At 39.9% G+C, this 16,144-nt stretch overlaps 1 protein-coding gene across 6 annotated transcripts in view; it reads left to right on the forward strand.

Annotated features, from left to right (window-relative positions):
• The window catches only part of map4k5 (mitogen-activated protein kinase kinase kinase kinase 5), a 33,083-nt gene extending 18,960 nt beyond the window's left edge, over positions 1 to 14,123 (forward strand). For 2 of the 6 annotated variants that reach the window (XM_044165748.1, XM_044165753.1), the window contains 21 exons: positions 178 to 236; positions 631 to 698; positions 1,998 to 2,042; positions 2,140 to 2,182; positions 2,331 to 2,541; positions 2,664 to 2,687; positions 2,805 to 2,890; positions 3,323 to 3,364; positions 3,628 to 3,712; positions 3,811 to 3,890; positions 5,347 to 5,407; positions 5,995 to 5,997; positions 6,272 to 6,386; positions 6,655 to 6,713; positions 7,006 to 7,109; positions 7,491 to 7,668; positions 7,900 to 7,968; positions 8,079 to 8,171; positions 8,505 to 8,575; positions 10,491 to 10,546; positions 13,128 to 14,123. In XM_044165748.1, coding sequence (XP_044021683.1) covers positions 178 to 236; positions 631 to 698; positions 1,998 to 2,042; positions 2,140 to 2,182; positions 2,331 to 2,541; positions 2,664 to 2,687; positions 2,805 to 2,890; positions 3,323 to 3,364; positions 3,628 to 3,712; positions 3,811 to 3,890; positions 5,347 to 5,407; positions 5,995 to 5,997; positions 6,272 to 6,386; positions 6,655 to 6,713; positions 7,006 to 7,109; positions 7,491 to 7,668; positions 7,900 to 7,968; positions 8,079 to 8,171; positions 8,505 to 8,575; positions 10,491 to 10,546; positions 13,128 to 13,215 — 1,640 coding nt within the window. In that variant the 3' untranslated portion in view covers positions 13,216 to 14,123. The remainder of the gene's footprint in view (positions 1 to 177; positions 237 to 630; positions 699 to 1,997; positions 2,043 to 2,139; positions 2,183 to 2,330; positions 2,542 to 2,663; positions 2,688 to 2,804; positions 2,891 to 3,322; positions 3,365 to 3,627; positions 3,713 to 3,810; positions 3,891 to 5,346; positions 5,408 to 5,994; positions 5,998 to 6,271; positions 6,387 to 6,654; positions 6,714 to 7,005; positions 7,110 to 7,490; positions 7,669 to 7,899; positions 7,969 to 8,078; positions 8,172 to 8,504; positions 8,576 to 10,490; positions 10,547 to 13,127) is intronic. The other 4 variants (XM_044165752.1, XM_044165754.1, XM_044165749.1 and 1 more) reach the window with 3 other exon arrangements.
• The last annotated feature ends 2,021 nt before the right edge of the window (positions 14,124 to 16,144 follow it).

Below are 16,144 nucleotides of genomic sequence, written 5' to 3' on the forward strand. Positions count from 1 at the left end.
TGCGAGTTTATGTTAAGAATGGACTCAGAGTGTTTTCCAAGGCTTCTGTTACTAAGGCAGAAGCTTACTACTCCTAAGGCTTTGTGTGTCTTGAAGTGTTGGGTACTGATGCCCTCTAGTGCCAAAGGTGTGCAAGATAGAAAATAAAAGCTGATACATTTTTTTTTCCATTTACAGTCGATAAGCTCCAGTTTGAACCACCACTCCGTAAGGAAACTGAGGCTCATTCTGAAATGGTGATAACCTGAGGGACAGTGAATGACACCCCCCCCACACACACACACACACACACACATTCATAAAAAGACATGTTGCAGTGTTTAGTTTTCACTTTTTGTATTTGTATTTTAACATATCTGTATATATTTTAATATCACAATTCTTCTGTTTATGTATGTTTTTATTTTACACATGCTTTGGCAATGTTAACATCTGTTTCCCATGCCAATAAAGCCAATTTGAATTGATAATCATATTCAGTTTAATCAGTACTACTATGCAAGTACTACTTTCTGTTTCTGTTTGTAATCAATTAATTTTAATTGCATGTAGAAAAAGAAAGTGTATCTGCAAATGAAGAAATGCAGGTTTTTAAAAATTCTATTTTTGTGCATATGTGGCTTTCCACAGGATGTGAGTAAAGATAATGACTTCCCTTCCCCCTGGAGTCCCTTTGCAGAGGGAGGAATAACAACCAGGTAATCCATGGAAACTGTTGTCACGGGAACTGCTCCTATTTACCCCCCAGTCTCTCTTTCGCTCTCTCTCTTGACCTGGCTTATTTATTAGATGGATGCATCTCTTGAGATTCATTGAGAAAAAAGAAGCAAATGCATGGTTAAAGTTTTGTTGTTCTATTTATTTTGCTTCTTTGGAGTCTGTTAATATTAAAAACACAAAATGCAGATATACACAATATTAGTAGTAGTGGTAGTGTATAGTTGAAGAAAGCAGGACTTCTTATGATAAAAAACTGCCTAAAGCATAACAGTCTTAACAGTCTTTATGTTCTGTAATCTGATATCTATTGTTGACACTGAGTGTAAATACATTTTCTTATGGATGCTCCTCACTGTCTCTCACATTAACCTGCAAATTCACTGTAGTTAACCTGTGTCTGAGCATGAACTCACACTCCCCATCTGCAGTTTGAAATGTTGCTGTGGCCTGTAAACTCCTTCTCACTTGTCCATGTGCTTTTGACTGTTTTTCTCCTTCCACTTCTCTCTGTCCTCTTTTGGCTGTCATCTCTCTCTCTCGTCTTGTCCCTCGAAGGAGCCTCCTCAAAAGCGTTGAGGAGGAATTGTTCCAACGGTAACACTAAAACTGTGTGTGCTGTAGTACCCTATGCCATCCACTCCACCCCTCGCTTGGTCCCCGCCCTTTTCGCAGTGAGGTTTAGCGCCCACCATGTCCACAAATCACCCTGTGTGACACCCCTCCATTCACCATGTGTGATGTGATCATAATTGTAGATCCAAACTGTGCATACTGCTACATACATGAGTCTCTGACAGGCAGGCTGGTAGAACAGTGTGATCTAGAAAGAGACAGGAAAATAACTAACCTGTAACATTCAATTGAAATTGTTTGCTCAGACTTAACCCTGCACAGACAGGGCTGTACAGTAATGTCTATTGCTTTTTTAAAACCTGTGTGCCACTAGTAGGTCTCTAAATACTTTTGACACTATCAGTAGAACTTTAGTAAAAGTTGCATCACTTGGCTTTGAGTCTAGTTTTATGGATGGATGAATGGTCTTGTATAGCAAGACAAAAATACCTGTAATACAGCTCTAGAAATTTATTTTCCTCTAGTTTCCATCCCGTGATGCTCACTAGGGTTCAGTAATAGCACGAATACACCCCCATTCTTCTCCTTAGTCATACTCTCTTTATCTCTAAGAAGGGACTTTACATAAACATTTGCACCATTAACACCCCTCCTGACCTCTGAGTCTTATTTTCAGTACTGATGACTGTGTTTGATTCCTGCAGGGGACACATCGCCCACCTTGAAGATGCATTTGAAGAAGTGGAGCTGTGAGTGATGTCAATACATTAAGATTTCATCATGGACACAAAAACATTCATTGCTGTAGTTCACATCTTTCTAAGAAAAAAAACACCTCCATTTCAGGTCAACCCTCAAGCCAGGGGTTCCTCCTCCTCTGCCCCCAAAGGTGAGACCCAGATTTATAAAATATGTTTTACTGTATGGATTTTTGCAATTAGAATCCATGTTAAACGTGTATGTACTGCAGTGCTTTAATTAACACCAAACTGTTCACTGTTCACTCACTCTTTCCCTTTACCCCCATTCCCTCTCAGCCACGATTAAACAGCTCGTCAGAGGAGCTTGGCCTTAATGATGAGAGGTCTCTGACGGTTCGGAGGTTCCCTAACTCCGAGAACGGAGCGAGCCAGATGGTTCGCAGACAGAGCACACCTGAGCAGAGCAACAAGGTAGAGCACTCGTCTCCAGATTTCCTCTCTGCCAGCGTCAGCAGCCCCGGCCTTTTGTCTCACACCTCTGATCCTGGTGAGTCTCAGCGTTTCTTTCCTAACTTGTAGTGTCTGAATTTACATATATTTATGTACAATAACCTGTTCATATGCTTGTCATTGGTGTCTCTAAATGAGCGCTCATTTTATTTTTACAAGCTCTCAGTAAATCTGAATGTAAAGGTAAGGGAGCCTGATGTAAATATGTCTGATCTTCGGATTTAGATTCTGCATGTTTGACAGTGTGATTAATAGTTATGCTGCAAATGTAATTTTCATCTGCCTGCTCTCTCATGACAGATAATGATTCGGATGACAGTGTGAATGGAGACAGTCTCAAGCCACCGCCCAACCGACAATACCGGAAGGAGAAAAAGGAATTCCCTGTGAGTCTGAAGATATTCCACAACATATTACGTTGCAATATGTACTTCAATCATGACCACCACACTTCTCATCTTTAGTTTCAGTGGGTTTTAGGATGAAAATGTCATCTGTGGTCTAAGAGCCTATATTTTACATGTGGAGTGTCTCCAACTAGCTGGCTGGCTTTGCACCAAAACCTCAAATATGCTGTTTTTCCCTTGTCAGATCCAAACACTAACAGTTAAAGAGGGAAATTTGGCATCCACTTATGTTGAACATTTAATTGACTTTGACAGCACACACGCAATAGAAAACAGTCCATATTGTTTTTTATTTGGCTCATTGTTGTGCCTGGAGCTAAATTAGGCAGCTAAATTGATAATAATCATTGCTGCTTTGTCTCTGCGTTCTGCATCTACATTATTTTATGTTTTTTTATTTCCTCTGCTTAGAAACCAGCTATCAACGGTCTGCCACCCACTCCTAAAGTACTGGTGAGTGAATCATCTGCATTGTCCCTCACAGTCCTCACTCTTCCCTGCTGGCCTGGTTTCATGGGCACTGTTATTAAACTCATGTCTGCACTGCTGCTGTACATTCTGTAGATATTTGGAGTCCACAGAGTTTTCTGCTTTGTGGTTGCTTCTGCTCTGCTCAGCTCCAGCTCCAGCTCCAGCTCATTAAACCCTGGCTGACATTTTAGCTCTTCACTGAGCCAGAGGCTGCCTGTTCTGAGCCATGTTGCTTTTCATTTCAGATGGGAGCCTGTTTCTCGAAAGTGTTTGATGGCTGTCCACTGAAGATAAACTGTGCCACATCATGGATTCATCCAGACACCAAAGGTACAGCACCATGCAACAAGCGCAGTACACACACAAACACAGAGAATTGACATGTTTTATTAAACCAATGCTTACTTTTATATATTTTTTTCTTCTAGATCAGTACCTAATCTTTGGGACGGAGGATGGCATCTATACGCTGAATCTTAATGAGCTGCATGAAGCCACAATGGAGCAGGTAAACAGCAGCTAAAATAAATCTAAAAACAATTATTAGAACCAGTATTTGTTAAAAGAATTATATTCTGTTTATCCTCATTAAACTGTGTATGGGATGTATATATTGTTTGCTATGCCCCGCCCACCCATAGTTACTGTTGCTATGCCTGTCAAGCGATCCATTCTGGCACAACAATGATGCAGATTTACCACTCAACATTTTTTTGTAATTTTTTAAATAGTGGGTCCTTGATTTCAGACTGAGGTAAACAAAAGTAGACTTCTCATTTCCAGCCGTCAACTGTTGATTTTGCCTGATGAACGGTCACTAGCAGATGTTGTCGGCTGTAGCTAGCTAGCTAATTAAGCTAATGTTAGCTCCATGAGTAGGTTGAAAATGCTGTCACTGGCTGGCTTTATAATGTTTCCAGCTGATTCGTTTTAAAACAAGAATCTGGTGAAAGGAAACGTTACATATATCGTGCTAAAATGTCCCAGGCATGAAGTCAGCAGGATCACCAGTTGATGATCCATGTAGAAGACATGTAACTTATCAAAGAAATAGAATTGTTCTTGTATTGCAGTGTAGATCTAGTCAGTCCTAGTATTATAAGCTTGATAAGGAGTGATGAGTATTATACAAGTATCAACAGACTTATCATCGGACTGCTTAGCTCACATACTTTTTAGTTTGTTTTTTTCAAACACTGTTTCACTTTTTACTTAAACAAGAGAAAAGGCTTTTAAGTTGAGGACTAACCAGTGTGTTTAGCCAACATAACCCTATCTCTGGTAACGTTGCTGCGGAGTGTAAACTTCCCCAGGAATAAAGAGAGCAAGAAAGAGCTGCTTGCGTTACCCTCAACATTGACAGCATCCAACAGTGGGAAAATACTAAAGAGTGAATGTGCTAGTTGTCTTTTGTTTTTTAAACATAATATGTAACCCTACAAAATAATGTACTTAGTTGATGATGTGCTCCTTGGCCTTGGAAGTAACGCTCGGTTACTACTGTAGGTAGTAAGCTAGTTAGCCAGACATGCTAATGATTGCAGTTTATGTCAGAGCAGACAAACTCACCGTTTAATCGAGTCTTTACACATTTGATCTCGTGCTTTTGGTTTTGAAAAGGCTAAAAAAAAAAGACACCACCTTCCAAACTCTTTGGATATAGAGTTCTGTGGTCATATGTGTGTTGCACTTATGCATTGTATTGTTTGTGTATGGCTTTATCTCTGGTATGCGCTTTGTGTTTGATATTGATGTAAAGCACTTTGTAACCTGTGTTTTAAAAAAAAAAAGGTGCTATATAAATAAAGTTTTACTTACTTACTACCTCTACTACTACCATAAGCTATGATTGGACAGTTGCTGTTCAGGGGAGGGGAGCGAACGATTCTTTCATCCCTTCTCACTCCCTCTTTTGTGTCAAACTATATGGTGATTGTACCATCTTTGTTCAATTACCTTTTTAGCTGTTCCCGAGGAGGTGTACATGGCTGTACGTTATCAACAACAACCTGATGTCTTTATCTGGTAAGTGATGGACTTATCACAGCCTCCTGCTTCACTGACCACTGTCATAACCAGCTGCTTTCTTTGTCCTGTGTTATCTGGCTGCCAATACAGTCACTCCATATCTGCAGCCCTAAAATAACTGTTTCTTTTGTTTGCCATCAAAGAGCCTTATAAGAGCTGTCTCCTTGTAGCACAGTGACTCATGAGTGACACATCTGGCTTTACAGCCTGTTCTTCTGCTGAAGAATCACTCATATATTGATCTTTGTAGGTTACGATGTATACTAGCTGCAAAAGCAAGTTTAGTTTGTTTCATATATAAAAACAGACATTGGTTGTTCGACATTCGCTATTCGTTGTCACAAAACTCAAATCATTTATCATTTGAAACCAAACTGTCTTTGTTTGGCTGTCCTAGTCCGAAGCCTTTTTTCGGTTTAACAGTTGAGGATGGTATTACAAAGTGCAAGGTCTACTTTCGGTTTTACCTTCACCCGTTTGCCCCTGGTATACTTAACCTCTTTTCTCTTCTCCTCTTCCCTTGGACACTGTCCATCCTCCTTTCGCCTGGCTTGATTTGATATTCTACTAACTGGCTTCACCAGAAGGTAATCATGCTTCACATCATCGTCACACTTCTGTTTTTACCCCTGTTCACATCTAACCTTTCTACATGTGAAAGCTGCTTCATGGGATCCAGAATTTGTTAGAGAAAATTAGAAATGATGTTTAAAATATTTATAATGTGAAGAAAAGTGTGCTCAGTTCTTGTTTGTCATATTTAAGGTGAATATATTTTAACTCCTGACTTTGATTACTTCTACACTATTTACTGTTTTTAATCATGAAGCTGATGATTAAATATACTGTATTCTGCTGTAGGGAAAACCTTCCAGCTGTACACCCACAATCTCATCGGGCTGTTTGAGCAGCTGAAGAAGCCTGGCCTGGCTGCTCAGTTCCAGACTCACCGCTTCCCAGACAAAATTTTACCCAGGTGAGACCAACAAGCCGGGGGTTTTGGTCTGAATCTTGTCTCATATATATAACATTCTCTACCCACACTTTTCAGCAACACTCCTGTCACTTTAGTGATAAGGTCACAACTGCTTTTCTACACTCATGCTGTGCAGTCTTTTTGTCGTTCTTCACTGTCTACCACAATGACAAAAAAAACAGAACCACTGGCCGACTTCCCTGATTCTAGACGTCATCAGCTCTATTAAGACAGTGGTCATAACAACTTGACTGTTTTCTCTTCTCAGGAGGTTTGCCTTGACAACTAAGATCCCCGACACAAAGGGCTGCCACAAGTGCTGCATTGGTAAGTGGCCTTTCCCTCCCAACCACTCTTTTTTAATTTACTCATCCTTCCATCATATTAAACTGTGTCAATACACATCCCCCCCCCCTTATTTGTTCTGTAAGTCCTTGTGACTTGTCATATTATGCATTAATGTGAGTGGGGTTTTGAATAGATTTAATTTCTCAGAATTTTCATTTCTCTGAGTTTTCCTAGCCCAGTTTTTTAAACCATAAACTCCTGATATAAACTGTTAAAGGATCTACATAGCTCAGTCTAGCTACACTTCTTGACAGTCTTTTCTTTTTCACAGTGAGAAATCCATATACAGGCCACAAGTACTTGTGTGGAGCGTTGCAGTCTGGGATTGTCCTGTTGCAGTGGTATGAGCCCATGCAGAGGTTTATGCTCATCAAGGTCAGTTGGCTATTTTCTTTTTCTCATCAACTGTTCCTCCACAAATTTCCTTAGTAAAATACATGTTTTTACTGCAACGTTGTACTATATATTTTTAATGTCAGTAGCCCATCTGTAGTTAAATTTTAAAATCTAGCTGTGCAAGGAAAGAAGGATCAGGATAACTTGAATAAACTAGAAATGTCCATTGCTCCTGAGCTCTGAAACTCAAGTTGTTTATGTTCCCAGGGAATGTTTTATAAGCGTAACACTACTAAACTGATGTAGCTCCTTACACCTGTAGCAAAGTGTCACTAGCTTTATTCTACAAAATAAACCATCATTAAACATCAGAACACCATTGACGCTAACCCACGTGTTGGCTCTCCCTTCCTGCGGCAGCACTTTGACTTCCCTCTTCCCAGCCCACTGAAGGTGTTTGAGATGCTGGTAGTCCCAGAGCAGGAGTATCCTCTGGTGTGTGTGGCCATCAGCCAGGGCACAGAGCCGGGCCAGGTGGTCCGCTTTGAGACCATCAACCTCAACTCCTGCTCCTCCTGGTTCACAGAGATGGGAACATGTAAGTCAGACATGTACTCGGATGTAGAGATGAATATCATGAAATCAATACAAAGACGCAGTGGGTTTTGTGGAAATATGGTGGAATCGATGACTTCTGCAGAAACTAATTTGTCTATTGACTATAGTCCCCACAGAATACAATGCAGCCTGACGTTGTAAGTTGTACATGGTACCTTGCCGGGTATGTTAGAGAACAGGATTGTTACTGTTGTACCTTTCCTTCCCACAGGTAATCAACAAGTGGATGCAATCCATGTCACCCAGCTGGAGAGAGACACGGTGTTGGTGTGTTTGGACCGTAAGTACAATCTCTTTTCATCAGCTTCGACCAAAATCTGTACCTTCTGTACGGTAAATCTGTAAGTTTCTATGTTCATTCTTACAGCCTTTTATTATTTTTCTCCCCAGAAAATTTGAAGATTGTTAATCTCCAGGGCAGACTGAAGTCCAACAAGAAGCTGGCATCTGAGCTCAGCTTTGACTTCTGCATTGGAACTGTTGGTAAGCTTTTAGACAGGTCTTAGACTTTACAGTCTTTGTAAAGATATAGAGGTACGTATAATTCTGAATGAGACCTTACAACATTTAAATGAAAATTCCTTATCTTAAAGTGAAATATAAAAAAATAAAACAAATCCTGACATGACAAGCTGACAGGTGTACAGAAAAAGCTGGTTGTATATCCAGCAAAGTTACATATTCTATTTACAAAAGGGCTTTTTGTGAACTCAAAACTGAATTGCATTGTTCCTCTTAATCAAGTTGGCAGTGTTTCAGTGGCTGCCTTGACCGTTGTGCACTGACACAAGGCCTCTTACCTTTCTCTTCTGACAGTGTGCCTTCAGGACAGCGTCCTGGCCTTCTGGAAACATGGCATGCAGGGAAAGAGCTTCAAGTCTAATGAGGTAAAATATCCCGTGAACACGACAGCTGGCTGGAACCTTAGAATAGCAATGATTATTCCCGTAGTTATATTGAAATACAAATTCACAAAAATGTCTCTTTTTGATACTGCACCGCACAGTTTTCAGTCTTTAGAAAGAGATTACACTCTGGATTTGCTCAAGTAAAGATGCCAATCGACTCAGAAAACGTACCATTAAACTAATTAAACATTTTAAAGCTGTTTGCTACTTTAAAATCAATATTCTTTCAAATCAATGTTGATACCATAATATCAAGTAGAAACTAAATGCAGTTTTTGTCACATCCTTGAATACAGGCTTGTTTGTTCTACACATGAACAAACACCTCTGGCTCTTGTCAACAAAGACCCTGAGTGCTGGCCGTTCATATGCGTGGCTACATGCTGTAGGTGATCCCAGTGTGTCTTTGTGTCAGGCTGAGGTAATGAATTTGTCCCCCTTTCACGGAGGGATTCCACGTTAGTCTGATCACGAGTCACGCTCAGCAGCAGAATAAAAGTTCAAGAGATCGCAGGGAGGTGAAGCATTCTGTTTTTATGAAAAGTGATATGGCGAAAGAAAGCTTGCCGTGTTAGACGTGGTCCTGCAGCACTCAGATGAAACAGAAGGTCTGTTTGCTGAGTCTGTGCCCAGCCCAGCTTGACCGTTCTCCCATAGCAAGGATTTTTGAAATGTCAACGGCCATGCAAAATTCATGCTCAATCATAAACGAAACCCGTCACACAACAGGGAGCAGCACTAAATAATTCAGCCGTTGTCTCGTTATGATTCCTCTCAAAAGCGAAGGCATTCAAGGGGGGCAGGCCTATTGATCCGTGCTTGCTTCGGTGGGTGCTTCTCTGAACACCTGAGACCTTGTTCTCGTTTAGACAGATCAGATCTCTCCCAAGGCCAAGGACTTACACCTAGCAGGTGTCACACGCCGACTATCTCGCATCTGTCGACAAGTTTTCCTGACATGTCAACACGTGAGAGTGTTTTGAAGGGGCCCTTGTCTTATACACTGCAAAGTGTCAGGCTACATCTTGTAACTAGAACAGGGAGGCTCCAGGATTGTACACAGTAACACAGAGTCCCTAGAGACAGCACTCAGTTACCTACAGTCTGTTAAAAGACACAGACATCTTGTTGTTAAAGGCACAAGTGATCCAAATGTAAACAGTCGCCCTACCACCAAAATTCAAAACACAGGACGGGAACTTTCTGACTGAAATTGATTGACAGGTCATTCAATACACAAGACTGACACTAAACAACAGCTAAATAATAATAATCGTGTTTTGTGATGCTATTAAACGTTTAGGCCCCCGACTAATTTTAGAATCAGAATTTCTGTCAGATCGGTTGTTGTTTGACGTGCAGTTTAAGGGGACACACGACGCCTTGTGAATTTCTGAAAGATCAATGATCTGGCTGTTGGATGATAAGATGGATTTCTTGAAGGTCAGAAATTCTGTCTGCCACGATTTTATTTCCCGCATGGCTGCTGACAAAAGATCTGTTTTAAACTGAAGTGAGCGTGAGTTAGTATTTTATATGTTGTAGACCAAATTGTCTGCATCTTCCTAGCTTTCTGCAACTCCATTTTTTTTCTTTTTGCTTTCATAGTAGAATTGTACGTAAAGTAATGCCGCCTCTCTCTTTTTGTCAAACTTGTTGAGGGCGTGGTCATCTTGTTTGATTAAGCTTTATTGGAATGGACATGTAGCCACCCATGCTAAAGATTTATTTTTTGTGCCCTTGTGGAGCGTAAGGTGCTCTGGTGAAACTGCCGTAACGAGTATAACGATGCGTCATTATTCATGCCTTTCAAAGCCCCATCAGCACCACCAGTACTTCAGATGCACAGAAAGCCAGTCATCAGTTTAAGTCAGTTGTGTTTTTTCATTCCCAGGTGACCCAGGAGATCTGTGATCCAAGCAGAGTCTTCCGCCTCCTCGGATCTGACAGGTTGGTACAGAGATATTTCCCTCTTTAGCTACGTCATTGCAGATGAGCGATCAAACGCATGAGTGGAGGAGCATGTACCTCATATATCTCAAAGGACTTATAAGACACCTCACTTAGGGTCTCACTCTACCTCCTCACTTAGCCTGTTTATCTGTCTTTTCATCAATACTACTATTGGTATAATTTATCAGCCCCATGACCTACATAATACCAGGCACTCGTGATTATGGTCGTCCTCCCTCAGGTCCTATTTCCTGGAAACCACCAAACAACCTGCTCCCCTGCTGTGTTGTGAGCCCACAGCGCTCATCTCCTGCTAACTCAAGCTAATTCTCTTCATTTCATCGTTTCTGTTCTTAGATTTTACTTTCTGATTACTCTAAACCCTGCTGTCCCTGAATGCACCCCTGACATTATCCTTGAATGCCCTCTCACTCTCTCTCTCTAGTTCCTGCTTGTTGCTTCAGTAGCTCTGAGATATGAAGGCCAAGCAAAATGTTAGACGCCTCACTAACAGTCACAAACCTGTTTGATAAATACAACAAAACTGCAACATGTCACTGCTTTGAGCTTCCTTGCATTATGACAAAGTAGGGCTTTAAAAGATTATTATTTTCGTTATGGATAAATCTGTTATATTTTTAGATACATCAATAAATCATTCATGTATATGATACATTTATGTAATTGTTTATCTATGAAATGTTAAAAACTAGTGAGAAATGCCCATCATAAGTTTGTGAGAGCCCAATATGATGTCTTAAAATGTCTTGTTTTGTCTGACCAATAGTCCAAAACCCGTTAATCAGTTTCTCATGAGGTCTCACATGAGATGAAGAAAAGCAGCAACTCTTTTTTTTTTTTTTTTTTTTTTTCAAAAAATTACTTCACAATTAATCAATTATAAAAAATAATTGCGGTGTGTAGGCAGCAAGTTTACTCCTGCAACTAACTATTATTTTCATTATCGCTTATTTTCTTGATTAATCTTTTAGTCTTTGGTCTTAGTGAAAAATTGCTCATTACGATTTCCCAGAACCTGAGGTGATGCATTCAGATCGCTTGTTTAGTCCAACCAACAGTCTAAAACCCAAAGAGATTCAATTTACAACAATATAAAAACTGAGAAAAACAGTAAACCCTCACATTTGAGAAACTGGAATCACTTTTTTCATTGTTTGCTTGAAAAATGACTAAAATGATCTTATTGACTTATCGTAATAGTTGCCGATTCATTTTCAGTCGATCGTCGACTAATCGCTTCAACTCTGGACTGATGTCATGATGGTTGGTTTCAGCTGCAGTCACAGCAGGATGTGATTACGCTCCCCACCTCACACACACACACACACACACACACACACACACACACACACACACTCTGAAGGAGGCTCCCAGCAGCGCAGCTCAGTCGGTGAAGACTCCTGATGGAGCCGCCCTGCGTGTGGCACCGGAGTGAGGCCTCTCTCTGCCCAGACCCCCATGTTTTATTCACCGCCGCCTGGGCACTGCCAGCCTGGTTTGAGTGTCTCTCCATGCCTCTGTAATTTCATCTGATGGAACGGACAGTATGGACTGTAGCTTCCCTGCTCACCTGTCACCGCCACGAGACGAGTCGCATCTGAAGATGCACGCGCTGCCGTCCTGATCTGACTGACAGCTAGATCAGGGCGGTTAGTACGCTGCCCCCTGAGTAGATCCATACCATTAACATGGTGCTTTGAGCTTTGTCATTGGTTGTTAATGCAGTTAAATTAGCAGCATTTCTTACTCTACTTACTAAACATAAGTTATACATTTCCAGATTTTTGTTGGTGGCAGAAGTCAGTACCCTAACCTCAGTATTTTCAGAGATTTGTTGTTTTATTTGGCAGTCGGTCAAAACTAGAAAACATGTACATTTCACATTACTGCTGTTTTCTTCTTTCCAGGCCATTGTTTTCCATTCATTTACATACACAGTTAAGATGACATAACTGACTAAAGAATAACACTTACAAAATGTGCTACCTGGTAGGTAGAGAAGAAGCATTCAACCATCTAAAAAGCTATGGTATGGTTTGAAAATGGTCAGTATTAAAAGAATAGTTCGACATACGCTTATTCTCTTTCTGGCCGAGAGTTAGATGACCAGATCAATACCACATGATGCTATGTTATATCTCTGTTTAATCCGTACAAACAGCAAAGTGTAAAAACGACAAGATGTGGTTTGAAATAGCTGGTAGGCAGATTTTGTTACCTTTGGGACAGAACAAAGCTAGCTGTTTCCCCCTGTTTACAGTCTTTATGCTAAGCTAACTGGCTTCTGGCTCCAGTGCCACACTTCCACCACACAGGCAAGAGTGGTATCAATCATCTAACACTCTGCAAGAAAGCAAACAAGTGTATTTCCCAAAATGTTGAAATATTCCTTAATGTACAACGTCGAAAAACAGCTTCCTTGTTTGTGGCTGAATTCATTATTAGAGTTGCCAGATTGACATTAAAGTTTGGTTTTACGTTCCACAGGTACCACGATCACTGTCATTTAGTATTTCTGCGTAATGTTCAAACTGTCGTGACTGTGTTTTTTCTGCAGGGTGGTGGTTTTGGAGAGCCGACCCACAGACAACCCCACGGCCCAGAGCAACCTCTACATTTTAGCAGGTCATGAGAACAGTTACTGAGCATCTTCCGGAGATCTGCCGGTTCTTAGAAAAGTGGATAAGATGCCTCAGTTTTGGGAGAAAACTCCAGACAGTTTTTGTTACTGACTGCGGGATTGACAGGTCAATAGAAGAGGAGCCTCTTCAGTCTGGATCCATGAGTAGCCTTACACCAGCAACGTGTTCACTGTAGCCCTGCTCATCACAAACGACGAGGAAACTGTTACGAGCAGGTGGAGAAACAATAAAAGCTCCAATGAACATTGTTACTAAGCATTTTTCTCACTTTTCTGTACTGTGGACTGAGTTATCTAGAGGTATTATTGACAAAAGTGCCATTAAAATTCACAAGAATTTGTGATTGTATTAGCAAACAATGGGAGATTTATTATTATTGTCTGTAACATGTCACTCATAATCACTGCCAATGGCAAACGTTAGGCTTGAGAGGAGGTTTTACAAGCTCTGTAGTCAAATTAATAGATCCGTTTAAACAGAAACCCATGAGCATTGTGGGTTATTTAAGCAATATTTATTAACCTCATGTTAAGTAATAGGGTATGTTTGATTTACAGACTGTGTTAACAGACAGTGACGGTGCAGTCCTGCTGTGTGAGGATTAACTACCTAGTGAACAGTTCCTGAGCAGCTTTGGGTTATTTTTACTGCTATGTAATATAGTCGCATCTCTCCTTCCCTGCTGCATTTTTAGAAGTTGGATATAATGTACATTTTTTTCTTTACCTTCCTCTTTTATAGAACTTTTACTTCTCATTATTTGCACCATGTAAGCACTTTTGTACATTTTTTTAATTTAAAATAAAATGACAAAATGAGGGACAATGCTAGGTTTTGTTAACATCTTTGCATTCCCTTTGCAAAATGTTTAATGTATGCTGTTTTTGTAATAAAAAAAGCCGTTAACAAGATGACATGAATGGACTCTGGTTTATTTTTGTGTTGGATTGATGTAACAGAGCTGACGATGCACCGAGTTACTCCTCACTGATGAGGAGTCTCTGATGGGAGGAACCGGGGGAGACGAGTGAGTTTAATGTTTCCATTATTTCACTTTTTAATCTGCCATTCCGCTGACTTCACTAATTGGTCTCAGTGCGACATGACACGTCAGATTTAAATCTTCCTGTTTGCAGCTCGCTGTCACGTGTGAAAGGATGTCAGAAAGATGCGGATTTGGTTGTTTTGATGGCCACCAAAAACATGAAATGGACTCTTAAAGTGTAAGAAGTAAATCCTCGAATGATAAAATCTAGTCAGCAGTGCAGCATAAACTCATTTACTACCAACTAAAAGGGTTTCAGACGTGTGAGGATTCAGGTCTTTTAAGGAGTGTCATTGAACTCCCCTCAGAGATTCGACTGAGTTGTTTACCTGTGTCGGTGTTTTCCCTGATAGTCACTGACTGGACGAGGCTGTAGTTCACCTGTCGCTTTATTTTTAAACACATCTCTGAATCTGTCAGGTGTGAAAATCTACAAACACCCCACAGGAGTCTGCTGCTTTTTTTTAATGGAAGGTGGAGTCAGATGTTCCTATGGGAACAGGGGTGGAAAAGGGAGAAATGTGTCAAGTTACTCAGAGTGACAGTCAGTGGATAGTACAGGAAGTGAGATGATTTCACCTTCAAAATAAAAATAACAATACTGCCGGTTTTGCTCTAGTAGGGGCAACAGCTGATTCACAAAAATAGATGATCAAAATGTTCTACAATTTATACCAAGGTTTTGCTTTTATTACTTTTATTTCCTCTGCATCTGTATTCTGTGTTTTCTTGTTTAATATAAAGCACTTTAACACCAGAACTCCTTAACAAGCAATTACTTAGTTTGGGATGGCATGCAGCTGAATCTAAACTTAATCTTGACTAACTACTGAAAGCACAAAGCCCCGTGACTATGAGTGTGAACCATTTTAAGATCCAAAAAACTGCAAAAACAGCTGCTACAGGTGTGCAAGCAAAACACAGTAGTAAAAACATTTATGAATTTAAAATAAAGTAAGGGAAAAAACTACATTTTGCTATGTTTGTGCCTCTGTAAAGTTCAGTATCACGTTTGATAGTTTCCTTTCAGAAGAGACTGGGATCAGAGTTTGTAAATACATAAAACTATTTTCACTATCAGTAGTTGTGGTATTTGTGTCATCATTATTACTATGTTGAAAAGCCTTATTTTCTTGAAGATCGACTCGATAAGATCTTTATTACTCTGACCTACAAGGTTAAATTAAGGCTTCTGAACTCCTACACTCTGTTGTGTAGCAAATTAAACATTTGATTTAAATTGATAACCTATGGATTGTACGGAACAACAGTGGTGGAAAATAACTAAGTACATTTACTCGAGTAAATGCTTGTGTGCAATTTTGAGGTACTTTACTTGAGTATTTTAATTTTAAGCTACTTTATACTTCTACTCCACTACAGTTCAGAAGGAAATATTGTACTTTTTACTCCACTACATTTATTTGACAACTTTAGTTACTTTGCAGATTGAGACTAATAATACAAAATCTAATCGTCAAATAAATTATGATGTATTTTTATAGGATAAAATAAGACTTTATTGATCCCAGGGGGTAAATTCATAAGCTACCCAGCAGTATATAGTAACTAAAATGAGCCCCACCTGTACCAGCTGCAACATTAAAGCGATGAACACATTAATGCATCAACAACATAACATTATACATTATAGTACTGTTGTACTGTACTTTTACTAATAAAAGTAGTAGTTTATTTAAGTAAAAATTTGAATGCATGACTTTTACTTGTAACAGAGTATTTCTACACTGTGGTATTACTACTTTAACTTAAGTAAAATATCTGAGTTGCGGTGTATGAGTCAATTCTATAGTCAGTTAATTACCAGCAAATGGAACTAAAAGGGGTGTGTTTTATTTTGAAAAGCGCGGCCGGATGTCAGGGTTT

Source organism: Siniperca chuatsi, linkage group LG15 (genome assembly GCF_020085105.1).
Source record: "Siniperca chuatsi isolate FFG_IHB_CAS linkage group LG15, ASM2008510v1, whole genome shotgun sequence".
NCBI classification, from domain to species: Eukaryota; Metazoa; Chordata; class Actinopteri; order Centrarchiformes; family Sinipercidae; genus Siniperca; species Siniperca chuatsi.